Source organism: Vigna radiata, chromosome 6 (genome assembly GCF_000741045.1).
Source record: "Vigna radiata var. radiata cultivar VC1973A chromosome 6, Vradiata_ver6, whole genome shotgun sequence".
Classification (NCBI taxonomy): domain Eukaryota; kingdom Viridiplantae; phylum Streptophyta; class Magnoliopsida; order Fabales; family Fabaceae; genus Vigna; species Vigna radiata.
In genome coordinates this window covers 17955042-17977158 of record NC_028356.1, presented here as the reverse complement: position 1 = coordinate 17977158, position 22117 = coordinate 17955042, and the positions used below count along the sequence as shown (strand labels likewise).

At 40.4% G+C, this 22117-nt stretch overlaps 2 protein-coding genes across 2 annotated transcripts in view; one reads left to right on the top strand and one right to left on the bottom strand.

The window, feature by feature from the left end:
- The window catches only part of LOC106764767, a 34909-nt gene that overhangs the window by 5120 nt on the left and 7672 nt on the right, over positions 1-22117 (top strand). Inside the window, exons 4-6 of the mRNA XM_014649146.2 lie at positions 10421-10866; positions 15369-15445; positions 15577-15712. Coding sequence (XP_014504632.1) covers positions 10421-10866; positions 15369-15445; positions 15577-15712 — 659 coding nt within the window. The remainder of the gene's footprint in view (positions 1-10420; positions 10867-15368; positions 15446-15576; positions 15713-22117) is intronic.
- Positions 1776-2964, bottom strand: LOC111241853. The gene has a single exon (XM_022782167.1). The coding sequence runs from the start codon at positions 2654-2656 to the stop codon at positions 2081-2083; it is 576 nt and encodes a 191-aa protein (XP_022637888.1). The 5' UTR covers positions 2657-2964; the 3' UTR covers positions 1776-2080.

Below are 22117 nucleotides of genomic sequence, written 5' to 3'. Positions count from 1 at the left end.
AAGGTCCCAAGTACCATTGTGGTCAAGGGCCTGCATTTCATCAACCATGGCTTGACGCCATCCAGGATGATCAAGTGCCTCATGAATATTATTAGGTGTCTTAAGGGAGGATAAGGAGGAAACAAAAGAGAAATAGGAAGGAGACAAACGATGATAACTCAAAAAATTATAAACAGGATATGGATTACGAGTAGAACGAATACCTTTCCGAAGGGCAATGGGAAAATCATTATCTGAGTCAAGAGAAGACGAGGAGGATGAAGGATCCATGGTCTGGGGATCTGATGGAGGAGGAGATGAGTCTCGATGGTCTTCATTGTTCTGAGTTTGAGATTGTCTCCGACGCTGATATGTGAGAAGAGGTGGAGGAACAATGTCATTCACATTTTGAGTTTGAGGTACAAAAGCAGGAATAATCAAGGGATCACACGATGGTAGAGGAAACATTTGTTGAACAGATGAACGATCCTCCACGGAGGACAAGAAAAAGGGTGTATCCTCAAAGAATGTGACATCAGCAGACATATAATATCTCTTGGTGGAGGGAGAATAACATTTATACCCTTTCTAAAGACGAGAATATCCCAAGAAGATGCACTTAATAGCTTTTGCGGATAGTTTATCAAGACCTGGAGAAACATTATGGACAAAACATGTACACCTAAATACACGTATGGTATAAAGTGTCGTTTGGAAAAAGGATAGAATGAGGAATCTTATTCTCAAGAGAGGAAGAAGGCATCCTATTGATTAGAAAATAGGCAGTGAGGACTGCATCGCCCCAGTGATGCACAGGAATATTAGTATTCAACATCAGGGAGCGTGCAGTTTCAATGAGATATCTATTCTTCCTCTCGGCAATACCATTTTGTTGTGGAGTGTGAGGACATGTTGACTGATGTAGAATTCCTTGGGAAGATAAGAATGAAGAAAACGCTGTAGAAAAATATTCCTTAGCATTATCACTACGGAGGATTTTAATTGTCTTCCCAAATTGGTTCTTAATTTCATTAACAAAGGACACAAATATGTACAAAAGTTCAGATCTCTCTTTCATTAAATAAACCCAAGTACATCGAGAGAATTCATCAATGAAGGTTACAAAATAATTAAAACCAAAAGAAGTAACACGACTTGGTCCCCAAATATCAGAGTGAATAGTTGAGAAAGGAAAATTACATAGTGTCTTAGACCTTTTAGGATAAGAAGATCTAACATGTTTTCCTAACTGACACGACTCACAATCTAAGACTTGAATGTTCTTGAGACTCGGAACCATCATCTTCAACTTGGATAAACTTGGATGGCCCAACCGATCATGCAAAAGTTTTGGGGATGAAGTGACAAAACAGGAAACTGAAGAGCTATGTTTCAAAAAATAAAGTCCTCGAGACTCATGTCCTTCTCCAATCAGGCGACCCATACCATGTTCCTGTATAACAAAGGAATTAGCAGTAAAGGTTACAGAACAATTTAAGGAATGAGTCAATTGGCTCAAGGAGATTAAATTGTAAGGACAATGAGGAATATACAAAACAGAATTTAAATTTAATGAAGGAGATAAGGAAACTCTGCCAATTCCCTGAGACGCAACTTTGGATCCATTGGCAACGGTAATGAAATGAGGGATTTTCTGAGAGGACATGGAAGAAAATGAAGAAATATTACCAGAGATATGGTCTAAGGCACCTGAGTCAAGGATCCATGGATTGTGACCTTCCACAGATTGAGATATGCAGGCAGTTGACACATTGGACATGGAGAAAGATTGGTCAGGATTAAAAGATTTTCCAGACTTATACTTCAAAAATTCTTGGTACTCTTCATTTGAAATTTTGGATTCGAGATCATCAGATTTAAAAACATGAGCAACTTTGTCTGGATATCCATGTAAGGCATAACATTTCTCTCGAGTATGGCCTATTCTCTTACAATATGTGCACTGAGGACGCATACCACGACCACCACGTCCTCCTCNGTTGCTTCTGCCTCCTCCTCTTCCTTGTGGTGCTACCATAGCTGATGTTTCAATACCACCAATTGAACTTTCGTTTTTAACTAATGAAGGCACCCGAAGAAGTCAAGTAACTAAGCTATCCATTGATGGAACTTGATCACCAGCTAACATTTGATCACGAACATGATCAAAGTCTGAATGTAGNCCTCTTAGAATTAAGACCATGTAAAACTTATCAAGCTTCTTGTTTAGGCCTTCTAAAGAATCAGCCACAAAGAAATTCTTCAATTCTTCTACAGCAGCACGGGCCTTTCCTATGTAAGCAACCATATCATGATTGTTTTGTTCGAGGGAAGTCACTCTTTGAGTTGCATCAAAGAGACGTTGCACATCGTTAGCAAAGATATCTTGAGCTTTTCTCCAAAAAGAGGAACACGTTTTGTAAGGTCTCAAAATTTCTAAGACTTCTTGTTCAACAGGTTGCCATAGGGCAGCACATAGTTGAAAATCAAGCTTCTGCCATTGAGATTTCTCTTCATCAGAAACGGTGGAAATATCTTGTTCAAGATGATCATGGTATCCTTGACCAAGAAACCATAACTCCACGGAAGAAGACCAAGATAAATAGTTTTTCCAATTGAGTTTTGCAGAAGTAATGGTAGGAGTAGCAGAGAGAGACGGTGTTCCAAGACCAGCCATTATAAAGCCAAACAGAAAAGAGGGAAAAATTGATTGTGGGAAGAAACCCTAATCGGAGCAACCCTCAATAAAACAGCAAATCAGAGACCACAACACACCCAGGAGACTGAGGCGAAATGACCGACAGTGGCACGGTGAAGTTCCGACACGGGGAAGGCGGCGCGTGGATCCCACGCGCCCGAGAGTGGCCAGAAAGAAACGACACGTGACGGCGCGTCGAGAGAGGGATGAGGCGGCGACCACCAGGGATGGGTCGTGCTCGTCGAGGCGCACCGAACCCTTGACTTCGCCGGAGAAAAGGCTGCGACGGCGGCGGCGGACGGTGGCGGCGGCAACGACGGATGTGACGGCGGGCAAACCCTAACTGGCTCTGATACCATGTAAAAGTTTGGAGGGAAAACTGAGAAGTAAAAATTTTTATTACTGTGCTGTAATTCTATTACACATAGTGCCCTATTTAAGGAACTATGGACCAACGTAAATAAGGCTTCTAAAAAGCCCAAAACCAAAAAGCTAGTTAAAACAATACAATATATTTCAACAAGATACATAATCTTTTATTTTATTTTACCTAGTTTCCCTAGTTCTCTTTTTTGGAGAACTAGATTATTACAAATAGAGGGTATGAGAATGTATTTTTATAATTGAGAATAATTAAATAGTCTTATTTTCAACTCATGATATTGCTGCACCCTTTAATCCAAGACTTTAAAGGGAAAACAAGTTCTGGTATGTGGAGTTCAGTTGGAAGGTTTTGTTCGACTTGATGAGTGCTAATAGCCAACTTAAGATGGGAGACCTGAAAAACAGGTTGAATTCGGGCTATCTCTGGCAATTGAAGGCGGAAAATGACAGGACCCAATTGTCTAAGCGACAAAAAAGGACCATAATATCGAGGTGCAAGCTTGGGATGCAACCTAGTTGGCATAGATAATTGCCTATGGGGACGAATTTTCAAAAAGACCCAATCCCCAAGCATGATCAAAGACGGTCTTCTCTTGTTGTTGGCAGACTTGACCATATACTCTTGCTCCCTTCTTAGGTGATGCTTCAATTGGTTAAGAGCTTCATCTCTAGTCATAAGATCCTGTGCTGCAACTTCAACAATGGTTTCCTTAGGAACAAAATGATTGATAGCAAGAGGAGCACGACCATAAACAATTTCGAAAGGTGTGCACTAGCAGATCCTTGAAAACTGGTGTTGTACCAATATTCGGCCCAAGGAAGGACAATCGCCCAACCCTTTGGTTGCTTTGAACTGAAACATCTTACGTATGTCTCCAACGTTCGATTGAGCACCTCTGTTTGACCATCTGTCTCCCAATGATAGGCTGTGCTCATCAATAACTTGGTGCCTTTGATGGCAAATCCCTTAGGTGTGGTCAAGCATTTTCAGGAAGAGTGGAAGTCATCCTTGAAGATGGTATCAACTCTACCTTGTGGACCACCTTTGGAGACATTATGGAGCTTAGTTTGTAGAGTAGTGTAGGTTTATTTAGGCCATGTATTTGACCAAGTAGTGTAGGTTTCTTTACGCAATGTATTTTGGCCAAGTAGTTAGGATTGTGATGGCAATGCTCTAGCTAGGACAAGCCAAATCTAGAAGCAATTAAGCTATGGGAGATAATGGTTTTGCATGTGGAATTTGTGGTGGTGTGAAATGATGGATGGGTTGCGGTTTTGGAGGTATATATGGTGATGGAAGATATGTTTAAGGGTTCTCTAAGAGAGGTTGGGCTAATTCTTGTGGGAGGTGGCTAAAGGAGGCCACTTAGGTTGCTTTAGCCTAGGGTGACCTTACAAGAGTTTGTGTGCACAAAATGATAGTATAACTTTGTTCTATTTTCAAAGGTGAATACATGAAGAAGAAACACCTCTATTTATAGGTTAAGGTGTCTCTAAATGGGCAGAAACTTTAACGTAAAAGAGCCACCTTGGTTAGCTTGGAGAGCAAGGAGAAATCCTCTCCAATAAAAGGGAGATAAGTGGCAAAAACCCTCTCAGATGAGAGGGTGACATGTGACCACTACCTATGGAAAAACTCTCCATTCCTAGGGTGACACTTGACCACTAACTAGGAGGAAGAACTTCCAATAGGGTGCCTCCACATGTCTAGAACGAAAATGAGCTCCTTGTCCTCCAAGCTTGGCCATCATCCCCTCCCTCTTGAAAAAGGATTTGCCCTCAAATCTTCAACATGGGCCAAAGGCAACTTCCTTTTCTTCATTATCCTCAATTCTTCCTTATTTTTCCACCAGGGTCAAATACCAATTTTATAACAAGTTAAAAAAAGTGTTAAAATAGTGAGTATGTGAAGGATATGGCTCCCAAGAAGAATACATCTTAAATCAAATGAATGATTAAGGTCTTGGAAAGTAAGAGCATTTTTCTTGAAAATTTTATTTTCAACACAAGGATCCTTTGGGTCTTTTCGTGCCATTCTTCTAGAGGAAGATGGCAAGGAGACCTTTATATTTTTACACAAGCTTTTGGCCTTTAACATCATAATTTTCTTGTTGAGGCATTCTTGAGACATGTGTATCATGCTTTGACACTTCGAACAAAAGGTGTTTTTTATTTTCTTTTTACCTTCTCTTTCTCTTTCTTGCTCTATTTTCTTTCTCATTTGTTCTTGATCCTCTTTCACTTGAGAAAGTGTGTGAGGATGAAGTACAAACCTTTTCTTATTATGGGTGATGGTTATCTCATTAGTGTGGCCAAAAAGCCAAGGCCTTCCCAACAAAATGTGACAAATATCCATAGGTACTATGTCATGTAGCACACTATCTTCGTAATTTCCTATGGATAGCTTGACCATCACTTGTTGATTAACTTCCATTTCCTTGTCCTCATTGATCCATTGAAGTTTATAAGACTTGAGAATTAAAATGTAAAATAATTCTATAGGGCTTGATTGATCCCTCTCATAATCTTCTATTTATAATAATAAATTGATACAAGAGTACATGATAATTAGAGTAACCTAAACACAATATACTCATGATAATTAGAGTAACCCTAGACACAATATAATTATAATAAATAGGATAAATATCCTAGCACTCCCCCTCAAGCTGGAGCATACAAATTGTATGTACCAAGCTTGGAACAAATAAACTCAATCCGAGGACCCTTTAATGACTTGGTCAATACATTTGTGAGTTGAACGTTTGATCCAATAAACTCAGTACATATTTCTATAGTCAATAACTTTTCACGAAAAAAATGACAATCAATTTCTATATGTTTAGTCCTCTCGTGAAACACTGGATTTGATGCAATGTGGAGAGCAGCTTGATTGTCGCAATACATCTTCATAGTATGGATGTCACAGAATTTAAGCTCTTAAAAGAATTGTTTCACCCATATAAGTTCACATGTTAGTGACGCCATTGCCCTATACTCGACTTCCGCTATTGATCAAACTACTACATTTTATTTCTTACTTTTCCATGAAATAATGTTTCCTCCCAGAAAAACACAATGTCCTGTAGTATACCTAGGCAAACCTACCCAATCTGCATCACAATACCCAGAGACCTGAATGCTTCCTTTATCTTCATATAACAATCCTTTCCTGGGAGCCTTTTTGACATACCTTAGAATGTGAATAAGAGCATTCCAATGGTCAACACATGGGGCCTGCATGAACTGACTAACCACTCCAACTGCAAAGGATAGATCTGGCCTTGTAATAGTGAGAGATAAATCAGTTTTCCAACCAGCCTCCTATACCTCTCTGGATCGGAGAATAATTCACCTTCTTCTATCTTTAATTTCTGGTTTGGGTCCATGGGACTATCTACTGGTCTGCAATCAATCATGCCTGTTTCTTGTAATATAACAAGAGCATACTTCGTTTGGGAGATTACAACTCCATCTTTTGATTGTGCTACTTGAATGCCTAAGAAGTATTTGAGACTTCCAAGATCCTTGGTTTGAAAATGTCTACACAAGTACTCTTTTAATTGAGATATTCCAACAACATCATCTCTTGTAATGACAATATCATCAACATATACTATTAAGTAAACACATTTCCCAGGAGAAGAATGACAGTAAAAAAACGAATGGTCTGCTTCACTGCGTTTTAGCCCATATTTTTGAACAATGGAGCTAAACTTTCCAAACCAAGCACATGGTGATTGCTTGAGGCCATATAGAGATCGATGCAGTTTGCATGCCATACCAAACTCCCCCTGAGCAACAAACCCAGGAGGTTGCTCCATATAAACTTCTTCCTCAACATCACCATGTAGGAAGACATTCTTGATATCCAATTGATGAAGTGACCAGTGACAAATGGCTGCCATGGCAAAGAAGAGGCGAATAGTAGTCATCTTGGCGACAGAAGAGAAAGTGTCACAATAATCAAGACCATAAACCTGAGTGTAACCTTTTGCAACAAGCCGAGCTTTAAGCTGATCAATTTCACCATCAGGGCCGACTTTAACTGCATACACCCATCGGCAACCAACCGCCTTTTTGCCCGGGGGAAGGGGCACCAGCTCCCAAGTATTACTGTGGTCAAGAGCCTGCATTTCTACAATCATAGCTTGTCGCCATCCAGGATGATCAAGTGCTTCTTTCACATTCTTGGGTATAACAAGAGGACACTGAGGATAAGAGAAAAATAGGAGGGCGACAATCGATGATAGGTAAGAAAGTTATAAATGGGATGGGGTTTTGAGTGGAACAAGTACCTTTTCTGAGGGAAATAGGCCATGTTGAATCATTTTCACCAGGAGGCATAGGAGGAGGTGACGAGGGTGAAGAATCGAAGGTAGGAGATTCACCATTGTCTTGGAGAGGTGGACTATCCATTGGGACCCTGTGTGGGATGATCTCAGTATGTGGAGAAACGGGTGCAGGAGGATGGTGATCAACACTTGGAATGATAGAGATAGTGAAACTATTGGACTCAGCCATTGAAATAGGAAGGACCTGTTGGAGGATAGAAACATCCTCAACAGATGGAGAGAAGTAAGGAGTCTGTTCAAAGAATGTGACACTAGCAGACATGTAATACTTCTTAGTTTCAGGAGAGTAACACCAATATCCTTTTTGAAGTCGAGAATAGCCTAAGAAGACACATTTGAGAGTGCGAGCGGAGAGTTTGTCTAGACCTGGAGACATGTCATGAACAAAACATACACAACCAAGCACTCGGGGAGATGTGTGAAAGAGAAGATCATTAGGGAACCAAATGGAGAAAGGGACTTTATTATCAACAAAGGAGGAGAGAATCTTATTAATAAGATAACATGCAGTTGATCTCTGAGATGATCAAAGTCGGGATGTAGGGCACGAAGGATCAACACCATGTAAAATTTGTCTAGTTTCTTTTTGATATCCTCTAATGGGTTTGCTTCCAAAAACATCATGTGTTCTTTGGCGGCAAATTGGGCTTCAGCCATGAAGGATATCATATCACGGTCTGCCATTTTAAGATATGATGTGCTTCCTGAGTTTAAGGTACTGGGACACGCAAAAGGTGAGTGGTCAATGTTTCCATGGAGGGGACCTCATGACTGGTCAGAAGTTGATCTCTGAGATGATCAAAGTCGAGACGTAGGGCACAAAGGATCAACACCATGTAAAATTTGTCTACTTTCTTTTTGATATCCTCTAATGGGTCCGCTTTCAAAAACATCATGAGTTCTTCGACGGTAGATTGGGCTTCAGCCATGAAGGATACTTGTTTGTAGTGTCATAGAGACGTTGAATATTGTTGGCATAAATGCTTTGAACTTTCTTCCAAAAGGAGTGACAAGTTTTGAAAGCCCTCAGAGATATAAGAAGTTTGGGTTCCATTGATTGCCATAATAGGACACACAACTGGAAATTTGCTAGTTTCCATTGATCAGCTTTTTCAATAGGCGCATGGCTTCCATCACGCTCAAGGTGTTCATAATGCCTTTGGCCAAGGAACCATATTTCAACGGCAGCAGAGCATGATAGATAATATTTTCCATTTAGCTTCTCGGAGGTAATTGATGGACTTCTGGAGAAGGAAAGAGTACTACCAGATGCCATCTTTGAAGAAGACGAATCGTACTAGCGAGAAACAAGAAAACCCTAAGGGTTTAGAGGAACGAAACTGTGACGGTGGCTGGCGACAGACGGCTGCCGCCGGTGGTGGACGGTGGCCGTCAGCGGGCAGCGGCGGGCAACATCGGATGATGGCGCTGGACAGATGCTACGAGACAGAAACCAGAGCAGGATCGACCCGCTTTGATACCAACTTTAGAATTAAACTGTAAAATAATTCTAGAGGGCTTGATTGATCCCTCTCATAATCTTCTATTTATAAGAATAAATTTTGTACAAGAGTACATGATAATTAAGATAACCCTAAACACAATATAATCATGATAATTAGAGTAACTCTAAACACAATATAATCATATGATAAAATGCGATAAATATCCTAACCGTTGGATCAAATGATCAACTTGCAAATGTATTAAAAAAGTCCTTGCGAGATCCTTGGATTGAATTTATTTGTTTCAAGCTTGGTACATATAAGTTATATGTTCCAACTTGAGGGAGAGTATTAGAATAAATAGTCTTTAATAAGATTTATTGTAAAGAGTTGTGTGCTTTGTGCTAGACCTAATTCTTAGGAGCATGCTTTGTGCTAAACTTAGTTCCTAGGAGCATCTTCTAGAAATATATCTTTTTCCAAATCATTCATTGTATCTCATGTATTTCAAACTACCATAAATATGAAAACCTAAGAGAGAGGGAATACACTCTCAAGTTCATTCTAATTTCTGTGTATTTTTCTCAAGTAATATTTTACCCTTATTTCATCATGGTATGATAGTGGCTTAAATCTGGCACAATGTTTGTCAATCAACTCAAGAATCCTATTGGACTCTTCACTACATTAAGTGGAATGTCATTGTTGTAAGAAGATAAAGCAATTTCTTGACATGCATTCTCCCTCTCACTTTTCATGAAAATGGCAGTGATAGTAGTTTGGCTGCCTCTTTTCTTAAAAAATATTAAGTGTATTTTATTTCTATGATATGAGGAAATATGTGGAATAATTGATGGCTGGTTGTGCTACTTGTGAGCAGAATAAATACCAAGCTCTACAACTTTGTTAGTTTTAATTTCTTACTCATGCATCCACATAAATAAAACTCATGTACATGCAACATAAGAATAAATATGACAACTTATGGGCCTTTAACCCATTTTTATAAGAGAAAGGATAAATAAAAAGAATGATCTGGGAATAATTGGGCTGAACATGGAAAATCAAGAAATAAAAGGTATTTGTCCACATGGCAAGAGGACATTCAAGTGGAATATTCTGTCATGATGGAAAAGATAGTGCAGCATGTGTTTATAGGGTAGGAGAGAATAGCAAAAGGTAGAACATAAATTGGGTGAGGCATTGGCTGGGCATTTTCCTTGGGGACAGCAGTTCTGTCTTGCTCCTCTGGTTGTTATTCTTTTGTGTTGTTATTCTTTTGTGCATTGCTATTTTCTGTTTTCCTGTTTTCTTTTTCTAATATGAAGTTTTACTGTTGCTGAAAAAGTAGTTAATCTCCTTGAATATCAACTATTTCCTCATATATACCAGTTTCTATAAGAAACTTCTCTATTATTTTTTAAGCTTTCTGATCACAGGATATATCCATTCGTTCCCTCTCTATTGTCTTTTGTCTAATAATTGATTTATTTGCTATTCTGACATTGAAGCTTTGTACAAAGAATGGTCATCACATTTTGTTGAATTCTTCATAGCAGGAGACTTGATTCTTGAGACCATAGTATTCTCTAATCGTGATGCAAGTCTTGGGTTAAAAGAGCTATTCAGAAGTCACGATACGAGTGATAAAGTCCTAAGAGCACATTTTTGTGAAGCTTTAGCAATTGTCAAGGCCACAACTTGTTCTGATGTTGCTCGTATCATACCTCTAGCTGGGGGAATCATCCAAAAGTCATCATATTGGGTTACTATGCCAATGGATGAAGTTTTGTTGAAAGTTGTAAAAAAATATGGTGATAGCATCTTGCTAAAGGAGTTAGACAAAAAACCCAAAAGCTCAAAAAAGAAAGGGAAGAAGCATTCACTACTTAATGGGACTAGGAAAGAAAATCATTTTGAGAAGTTTGATGAGTTGCAACGTACCCCACCATGGGATCCTTTGGAGGGAGGGAATGGATATCCAAAGTTCCTTTGTGATGTAATGGTAAGTGTCTTAATTGTGAAGATCAAATGTTCCCTTTCTTCCTATATTATGTTTAGCCTTGGGAATTTTATAAATTTTGTTAAATTCAATCATCTCTGTTGCCCAGAAGAAATGAGGCCTCCTCATCATTATCCATTTTTGTATACCCCTTATGAAATAGGAAGAAGATTAGGAGAAATCTCCCTTATGTGTCTTTGCATACACATAGGGTAATGTATTTATAATAATAAGAATGTGGGCTAAACCCAAATACAAATGAATATGTAAAAATAACATAATAAGCGTAAGGACTATGTTTTCCTAATTAACATAAACACACAACTATTATCTAACACTCCCCCTCAAGCTGGAGCATATAAATCGTATGTTTCAAGCTTGTTATAGAGATAGTCAATTCTAGGTCCTCGCAAGAACTTAGTGAATATGTCTGTCAACTGGTTGCTTGAGTTAACAAACTCAGTCTTGATATCTCCAGATATGATTTTTTCTCTAATAAAATGACAATCAACTTCAATGTGCTTGGTTCTCTCATGGAAGACAGGGTTAAAGCTAATATGAAGAGCAGCTTGATTATCACATATAAGTGTCATGTGAGTGACATCACCAAATTTCAATTCACTAAGTAATTGTTTAAGCCACACAAGCTTGCAAGTTGCAGATGTCATAGCTCTATATTCTGCTTCTGCGCTGGACCTTGTCACAACACTTTACTTCTTACTTTTCCAAGATACCAGGTTGCCACCAATAGAGACACAATATCTAGAAGTAGACCTCCTATCAGAAGGGGAACCAGCCCAATCAGCATCTGAATAGAAAACGATTTTTGTATCATGGTTAGGACCATATAGCAAACCTTTTCCAGGTGATCCTTTAATATACTTCAATATGCGGACAACTGCATCCCAATGGTCTTCACATGGGGAGTTTAGAAATTGACTCACCACACTAACTGCGAAGGAAATGTCTGGACACGTAACAATAAGATAGTTTATTTTACCAACTAATCTCCTATAACGTTCAGGATCTGAGAAAGGCTCCCCTGATTTGGTAGGAGTTTGACGTTAGGATCCATAGGTGTCTCAACAGACTTACAGTTCATTAACCCTGTTTCCTCCAAGATGTCTAACGCATACTTCCTCTGAGATATGACAATATCATCATTGGATTGTGCTACTTCAATACCCAAAAAGTACCAGAGTTTGCCAAGATCTTTGGTTTGAAAGTGGTGACAAAGGTGTTGTTTCATCTGAGAGATGCCAAGGTAGTCGCTTCTTGTGAGAACAATGTCATTGACATACACTATTAAGTAGAGACATCCAGCACTTGAGTGGCGATAGAACACTAAATGATCTGCTTCACTGCGAGACATACCAAATTGTTGAACAACACAGTTGAATTTACCAAACCAGGCCCGAAGAGACTGTTTTAGGCCATATAAAGATTTGCGAAGACGACATACCAATCCAGATGACTCTCCCTGAGCAACAAAGCCGGGCGGTTGCTCCATATAAATTTCTTCATGCAAATCACCATTAAGGAAAACATTTTTGACATCAAGTTGGTAAAGAGGCCATTGTCGAAGAGCGGCCATGGTAATGAATAGATGAACAAAGGTCATTTTTGCCACTGGAGAAAAAGTATCACCATAATCCAAACCAAAAATCTGTGTGTAGCCTTTGGTAACCAGTCGAGCCTTCAAACGATCAATTGTACCATCAGGGCCAACTTTGATAGCATACACCCACCTGCAACCAACAATAGACTTTCTAGATGGTAATTGGATAAGCTCCCAAGTTCCACTTTTCTGTAAAGCACTTAATTCATCCTACATGGCTTGACGTTAGCCAGGATGAGTTAAGGCATCACCCACAGATTTGGGAATTGACACAGAAGAAATGGATGAGAGACATGTGTGAAAAGATGGAGATAATCTGTGGTAACTAAGAACAGTATAATGGGGGGAAGGGTTACGAGTGGAGCGTATACCTTTACGGAGTGCAATGGGCAGGTCAGACTCATTTGCTGGAGCCGGAGGAGACACAGGAGGTGACACTGGAAGTGACTCATGAGGGAGATGAATGCGGTGACTATAATCCTGAAGGGGTGGAGTTGAAGGACGATCCTGTGGGGAATGAGAGTTTAAAGAAGGAGAAGGATCACAAAAAAAAGGAATATGAACAGTAGCAGGTGGAGATACAGATCGAGAAGATAAATGTGAAAAGTAAAACGAAGATTCATCAAAAGTGACATCAGCCGAGATGAAATGACGATTGGGGGAAGGGGAAAAACACTTATAGCCCTTTTGTGGCCGTGGAAATCCTAAGAAGACACATTTGTGAGATCTAGGAGATAACTTATCATGACCAGGACTAAACTCATGAACAAAACATGTTGACCCAAAAACTCTAAGAGGTAATGAATGTAAAGGGTCTTGAGGAAATAAGATAGAATGAGGTATTTTGTTATCTAGGACAGAAGACGGCATGCGGTTTATGAGATAACATGCAGTGAGAACTGCATCACCCCAAAAACGCGAGGGTACTTGACCATGGATTAAAAGTGTACGAGTTGTTTCAATAAGATGTCTATTCTTGCGCTCAGCCACCCCATTTTGTTGAGGGGTATAGGCACACGAGGTTTGGTGAACAATGCCATGAGAAGCCATAAAATGTTTAAATGGTTTAGAAAGGTATTCACGGCCATTATCACTACGTAAAGTGCAAATAGAAACCCCAAACTGAGTTTTTATTTCATTGAAAAAGGTTTGGAAAATAGAAAGCAACTCAGAACGATTATTCATTAGAAACAACCAAGTACACCTGGAATAGTCATCAATACAGGTAACAAAATACTGAAACCCTAAAGTTGACTTAACACGACTAGGTCCCCAAATATCAGAATGAACCAATGAAAAGGGGGATGACGCTTGTTGTGAAACACTACGAGGAAAGGAACTACAAGTATGTTTACCTAACTGACAAGACTCACATGGCAAACTTGATAATTTTGACAAACTAGGAACAAGTTGCTACAGTTTGGCAAGACTGGGATGACTTAATTGAGCATGAAGAAGGGATGGTGACTCCATGATTACGCCAGCATGTGGAGAAGGGTGGAGATGATATAGGCCATGAGACTCACATCCTGTGCCAATCATGTGTTTCGAACTCCGGTCCTGCAACCAAACAAAATCGTTGGTAAATGAAATAACACAATTAAGGGAACGAGTTAGACGACTTACGGACAATAAGTTAAAAGGAGACCTAGGGACATAAAGTACATGATCAATGGATATGTACGGAAAAATATGAACAATACCAATACCATGAGATGAGACTCTAGACCCATCACCTATTGTTACCGAGGATAAATTATCCGGACATGACAAGGAAGAAAACAACGACTTGTTACCAATGATATGATTGGTGGCGCCTGAGTCAAGGACCCAAGATCCGAGAGAGAGAGTCAGACCAACAAAAGGAGTACCTGTGAGTGTAAGAGAAGCAGATGTAGTAGAACTAGAGTGCTGACGGTGCTCATACCATCTGAGAAATTCCTGAAAGAGTGCAAGGTTGTCTATGCTATTTGATGAAGTAGGATGGTTTTGCAGACGGTGATCGGGGAGGTGGATCAGAATTAACCATTGCTATAGGTCAAGGGGGAGGTCCATGAAGCGCATATTTTGTGGCCTAGTTTGCCACAATGGTCACATTTTGGACGTCCTTTACCTGGCTGGCAAGACAAACTCCGATCATCACGTTAGGCAGCCATGGAGAGGGAGAAACCCTAAAAATTCAATGTGCTCTGATTGATGCAACGACCACAGATCCAGAAAGAGGGCGAGCAGGCGATCACGGTGGTACTGGTCGACGGCGGAAAGCTTCGGCGACGCGCCTGTGGCAGCGGCGGCGAGTGGAGAGTAGAACTTAAAACTCAGATCTACTCGAATATAAGCCAAACGGGTCGTCACCGACCCTAGGAACGGACTCAGGAGTCTCCGGCGACCTTTTCTGTGGCGGCGGCGGCGAGTGGGTCTCGCCGGAGGTGGGCGCGTGGGCTACACGCGCCGGCGACCTTGGAGGCGCGTGGCGGCTCCTCTCACGGAGCGACTTCCAGCGTTGTGGTCGTCGGAGTTAGGCGCACCTTTCTGCCCTATGAACGACCCTAAGCTCTGGATACAATATGAAATAGGAAGAAAATTAGGAGAAATCTCCCTTATGTGTCTTTGCATACACATAGGGTAATGTATTTATAATAATAAGAATGTGGGCTAAGCCCAAATACTAATGAATATGTAAAAATAACATAATAAGCATAGGAACTATGTTTCCCTAATTAACATAAACACACAACTATTATCTAACACCCCTTTTCCAGACTTCTTTTTTATGAATATTTTTGTGCAATTTTTTTGTCCAAAAAGAAAGGGTTTTATTTTATTGTAGGATCTGAATGTTAATAAAATAAAAATGTGAGCATGAATTTGTGTGTAATTTGCTCAGGTTGAAGGCTTGGCAAAACATTTACGATGTGTTGGGATAGATGCTGCAATTCCTTATTCAAAGAAGCCTGAGCCAAGGTTATAAATAGAATATGATTTTATTTATTAATTTTTAATTCTTGATTCTAGTATATGCTGAAAGTTATACTTCTGACATCTGCTGTGTATATTTTCTCTTTTTTTGTGAAACTATTTTCATTTATATTTAGGATGTTGATAGAGCAAGCACAAAAAGAGAAACGAGTGATTTTGACACGGGATGCAAAGTTGCAAAGACATGATTATCTGATGAAAAACCAAATATATAGAGTGAAGAGTCTTTTGAAAAATGAACAGCTACTTGAGGTATGGTTAAATTAACTATCCAGATAAACAAATTGATAACATACATTCATGGTAAAGTAAAAGTTAAAATTACACCATATTATGACAACATTTTCTTTTACCCTTTCTTTTCTATTTATTATGTTTTTAGTTGGATATTAAATACAATACTAAAAGTTGTTGGTAGGATATTAAATGTATTACTACAAGTTGTTAGAATTTGTTAGCGGTTGTTAGAAATCTCTTGTAATTATTATTTTAGGGTTTGAGTTCTCTATATATAGAAGTTGATGTACTGTTTCAAATCAATTAACAAAAATAAGAATCTTCTTTCTTTCAAATTAATCCTGATAGCTTTGCTTCCTCATTTCTTCTTTTTCGTCTTAGTTACGGTCTTCATTAGCGTTGCCTGAAGTGCAGCAATTTCTTTTAATTATTGGGTTGCCTGAAGTGTCCCCAAAGTTGTGGTTTTCACTGCTGCTGCCCCCATCTGCTGCCACCCACCAGAGCTGTTGTTGGAGCTTCCGCCGGATCTGTAGTTGCTGTATCACTGCTGCTGCATCACCGTTACCGTCAGCTGCTGCTGCATCATTGCTGTCATCATTGCTGCTGTATCACCGTTACCATTCGCTGCTGCTGCATCACTGCTGTCATCACAGTCACTGTCGCCGGGGCCATTTCTGCTTCCATCACTGGAGCTTTCTGTCTTACTTTTCATTTTCATTTAGGAATGGGCTAAGGAATTCCTATTATTTATTTTTGGCATGGCAACTCCACTAAGCAATGCCAATCTTTTGCACTTGCCTGATGACACCCCCTTAATGGTCAGAATTATCTCCAATGGGACTCTCTTAGGACTTTAAGAGTGTATGAAAGGCGGTAGAGAAATTAAATAAAATAAGATGTTATAGGCTGATAGGCTGTTAGGAGTTTTAGGAGGTCTGTTGGGATCATTGGGTGGTTAGTGTTGGTTGCCACGAAGGGTTAGCTTTATAAGGGGGCAGGGGTGTCTTGGGACAAACATGTTTTTGCTTTGTAGTATCTTAGACAGGACCATTGCATCCTGTGAGAAGGGAAAGTGTTCCCTTGGAAGTGTTTGGTAGTATGCCATGCATTCTTTGTCTTCAAGAATAATAATACAAGGCTTTTTCAGGGTTTCCTATGTGTTTGGAGTTGCCTAGTGTGTTTTCAGGATTTCTTGTTCCAAGAAATCTATCAAGTGGTCCGAAGGAGGTTCATCAAGAACTCATAATTAATCAGAATCCTAGGGAGATGAACCAGGAACCAAGATAGGGGTTCTGAAGGGAGCCAAGGGTTGGTAAATGGAGATAAACTAGGAAGGAAGAAGGATCTAGAGGAAGATCTGGAGGAAGAAAGGGGAGAAATACAAAAAACATTGGATGAAAAGGGTAGAACTGCCTACTTTTGAAGGTATGGATCTGATGGGGTGGATTTCCTAGGCTGAAAAGTTCTTTGACAGACAGAATGTCACGGACAAGGAGAGGATGAGACTGGCTTAAATTTGCATGGAAGGGGGTGCAAGCTACTGGTTCAAGTTTTGGAAAAAGAAAACCAAGAACCCTTTTTGGGAAGATTTGACTGAAGCATTGATTAGGAGATTTGGATGGAGAGAGAAGTTATGTTTTTAAGAAGCTAGCAGCAATAAGTCTGCCATGAGCATTATCCATAATCTAGTACAACATGACAAGACCAAATACATTGAGAGACATTTCATCAAAGATTATCTAGACAGAGGTTGTGATTACAACTCATGTTCCTACAGAACTTCAGATAGTAGATATTTTTACAAAAGGGCTCCCTCTAGGTAGATTTCAAGATCTTATAGGCAAGTTGGGAATGATTGATATTCATTTACCAACTTGAGGGGAGTGTTGTAATTAGAGGAAAATCTTTCTTATTAGAGAAAATATCTATAGAATCCTCCTAATTAGAGAAAATATTTGTAGGATCTTCTAGATTATTTTTCAATATATTGTTTCCTTATTTCCCTTTTTTATAAGATTAGATTGCTACAAATAGATGTAAGGATAATGTAATAGACATGAATGAAAAAGATAAAAGTCATTCTCTTTCTCAAGAATTCCCACTTATGGTGTTGAAGTTGGGGATGGCCGAAGGGTTATTTGTTAGGGGAAATATGAAGATTTCATTTTGAAACTCCAAGGCTTGAAGATTCAGCAAGAACTCTTCAATTTTTAGAAAGGAGGAGTGGATATAGTACTGGGATTGGAATGGTTGGCCAGTTTGGGGGAGGTTAAGGCAAATTTTGGAAAACTAAAATTTATGATTGGAATAGGGGCTGACCAATGCATGGTGATGGGAGATCCGACTTTATCTGCCACCACAACTTAATTTAAGAAGTTGATAAATGAGTTGCAGGAAGGAGATTAAGGGTTCTTTGTTCTTTGTTGATATGATTCATAATCATGAGAATGGGGACTCCACGACTAAATTGAGAGAGTGGAGCAATTGTTGGCATCATATGGAGAAGATTTTCAAGAATCAGAAACATTACCCCCTAGAAAACATGGTCATGCCATAAGGGAGCAGCCATCCCAAATTTAAGGCCATATAAGTATTCGACAACCAAAAAAATGATATTGAAAGGTTGATTGCAGATATGTTGAAGGCTGGAATTATTAGACCTAGTATTTGCCCTTTTTCCAGCACTATTACCTTGGTGGAGAAAAAAGATGAGGGCTGAAGATTTTGTGTGGACTATAGAGTTCTCAACAAGGTGACCATTCCAAATAAATTTCCCATCCCAATAATAGATTAGTTGCTGGATTAATTGGATGGAGCTACTATTTTTTCTAAGCTAGATCTCAAATTTGGTTACCACCAAATTCACATGAAGGAAGGAGATATTCTGAAGACAACTTTCAGGATACATGAGGGCCAGTATGAATTTTTAGTCATGTCCTTTGGGCTAACAAATGTACCAGCCACCTTCCAATCTCTAATGAATGATGTTCTTTGACCATTCTTGAAAAGGTTTGTCCTTGGTTTTTTGATAATATTATTGTTATTTGGTGCATAACTATGTGAGTTGTAACATAGCTGTGTTTTAGTTGCGAGCATAAGTGCTCTGTGAGTGAGTTGTATTTGTGAGGTGTTTTCCACTTTGATATTAGTTGTCCTCCACCTCTGTATTCTTTGTATTTCTATATATAAGAGATGAAGGTGAAGGGTGTTTGAAAAGTTGTCTAAAACATACTTTCTTTTTCTTATTTCAAGTTGGTAATCAGAGCTCCCGATCTTGGGAGCCCTGCATCCACATTTCTTTTTCTTAGGGTTGCCTAAAGTGCACCCATTTCCTTCAAATATTGGGTTTTCCTGAAGTGCACCCAACCTGTGGTTCTTGCCCCCCACTTGGGGTTCTTACACCCCACCTGAGCCTTCACCGGACATTTGTTGGGACCTTTGATAGAGTCTCATCGGACTTTCACGGGACCTCGCCTAACCTTTGCCGAATGTTCGCCACAATTGCTAAGCTTTTCTCTCTTACCTTTCTTTTCTTTAAGAAAGAGCTATGGAATTCCTAGTTTTTAGCGATCTTTTAGCATGGCAACTCCACTAAGCAATTCCGATCTTTCGCACTTATTGTTTAAGAGGAATGAAAATTTAAAGCTGGAGGTGTATAGTGATGCAGATTATATAGGTCTCTCATAGAAAATGCAGCTCAGGGTATGTTAGGAGTTGGATAGTTTATGAAAGGGGGAAGAAAAAGAAGGCCCAAGGCCCAATTGTCCTAGCAGTGAGGCAGTGAAATTAGCGGGTAGTATGGGTATATATAGAATAAAATAATATACTGTGAGGGGGAGAGAAATATCTTATACCTTGGTATAGCCAGGTTTTAACACCTGGAGAGAGGGGTTAGGCCCTCGTTACACGTGTTGCTTCTTTCTTTTCAGTAAATAATATACCCACACTTTTATACAGCTATTCTGTTGCATATTCTGTGAGTGCGTGAGTGAGTTGGTTAGGATTTTATCACTGAGATTCCTAACAAGTGGTCCGACCTGCCGGATCCGGGTGGCGTTTGATCGGAGTGATGGAGGGGAAAAATGAAGGGCGCCTTAAGGTGGTGGAGAACCAGCTCGAAGCTCTGGGTATTACTGTAGATGGACTGAAAGCTGAAACGGCAGCGATGAGACAAGAGTCAGCTGCCATTCGCCAAGACCTTCAGGAGGTAATGCGCATCTTAGGAGGTCGCAATCGCGACCACGAGGGGGCATCGGACGGGAGCCAGTCGTCGGTGAATGGTGATCGGAGAGGGAGACGAGAGGAGGAGAATGGAGGACGAGTGACGGAACGGACGGAGGGACAATTTAATTGGCGGAAGAAAGTAGAACTTCCCGTATTCGAACATTGAACTGGATCAACCGGGCGGAGAGGTTCTTTGAATTACAGGGAGTGACGGCGGAGGAGAAGGTCCGAATAGCATACGTCAGCATGGAGGGGAGCGCTGACTATTGGTATCAATTTTGGAGAGAGAAGGCGAGAGATCACACATGGGAAGGGCTCAAATGTGCGATGATTGGGAGGTTTGGGGAGCGAAGCGGAGGTACCATTTTCGAAAGGCTGGCGGCTAACCGTCAAACAGGTACGGTTGATGAGTATATACGCGACTTCGAAATCCTGGTGGGGCAAACGAAGGGGGTGACGGACGAGCAACTACTAGGCTATTTCTTAGCCGGATTACAGGACAGCGTGAGGGATCGTATACGTCCACACGATCTGCAGGAACTGTTGTCGGCGATGCGAATCGCAAAAGATGTAGAGATTATACAGGGAGGAATGAAGACCGGGAGTGGAAATGCGAGTCGACCACCGATATCTGGGGGGCGAACTGCGGGGGCGATAGTTTGAGTTGAACCGATTCGTAACCAAGGCGGACGAACGGTTGTTACAGAGAGTGTAGGATCTGGGGGAGGAGAAGGGAGCTCGGGAAGAAATGCGAGTGCAGTGGGGGACGAAACCATGGGCAGAGGGGCGCGGAATCTTTCCTACCAGGAATATCTTAAGAGACGTGAAGAAGGCCGTTGTTTCAGGTGTGGTGGCCAGTTCGGCCCTGGACATCGATGTCCGGAACGGAGTTTGCGAGTGTTGATTTTAGGGGAAGATGAGGAGGAAGACCTTGGAGAAACCAAGAAGGAATTGGAGAACGCCCGATTAGAATTATCATCGCTCTCTGCCGGAGGGATGATTCAACTAAGAACCATGAAACTTCTAGGGAGCTTTGGGGACAGGGAGGTGTTGATAATGGTCGATAGTGGAGCCAACCACAACTTTATATCAAAGGCGTTGGTTGAGGAGCTCCAACTGGAGGTGAACAAAGACCAAATGCATCCAGTTTGCTTGGGAGATGGATATCGAAAACATACCCAAGGATGCTGCCAAGGAGTAGTGTTACAGTTGGGTGGAGTTGAGATTGCAGAGAACTGCCACATATTCGAATTGGGAGGTGTCGATGTGATTCTAGGAGTGGATTGGCTGGCAAAGTTGGGAGAAGTAGTGACCAATTGGGTTAAGTTAACTATGTCCTTTAAACAGGAAGAAAGAGAAGTGACAATTAGAGGAGACGCGACTTTGGCAAGGGAAGTAATAGCCCCTGAGACCTTGCTAAAGTTGAGACAATGGCAGAAAGGTGGGGATTAAAACAAATGGAAGTGGCTGGGAGGAGAGGAGAAGAACAGGGGTTTAAGGGGAGCCGGCAGGAGGAGCTGGAAGAAACACTATCAGACTTTCAGCAGGAGTTCAAGGGCTATTCAACCAATAAATTCAGAGTCGATATTCCGCCAGTTGCTGGAACTCATAAATTTCCAGTATCATGTGCTCTGAAGACTATGGATCTTAATAGGAATCTATTGAAGGGGCCAATACCTAAATTCCTACAAAATTGCTCATCATTAGAGGTGTTGGATCTTGGAAACAATGAGGTAGATGATGGATTTCCAGACTTCCTAAATTCAATACCCACAATCCGTGTTCTGGTTTTGAGGGGAAACAAATTTCATGGTCACATTGAATGTGCTGATAACAATACTTGGCCAATACGTATTCTGAATAAAAGACAACAACAACTAGAAGAGAAGATAAGAGAACAAGCGTTTATTGAATTGAATGAAAGAGGAGGGATGGCGCGACATGGGAAGAACGAGATACTATTCATGAGCAGTTTTCAGAATTCAACCTTGAGGGCAAGGTTCATTTTCAGGATGGGGGTAATGTTAGGAGTTGGATAGTTTATGAAAGAGGGAAGAAAAAGAAGGCCCAAGGCCCAATTGTCCTAGTAGTGAGGCAGTGAAAATTAGCGGGTAGTATGGGTATATATAGAATAAAATAATATACTGTGAGGGGGAGAGAAATATCTTATACCTTGGTATAGCCAGGTTTTAACAC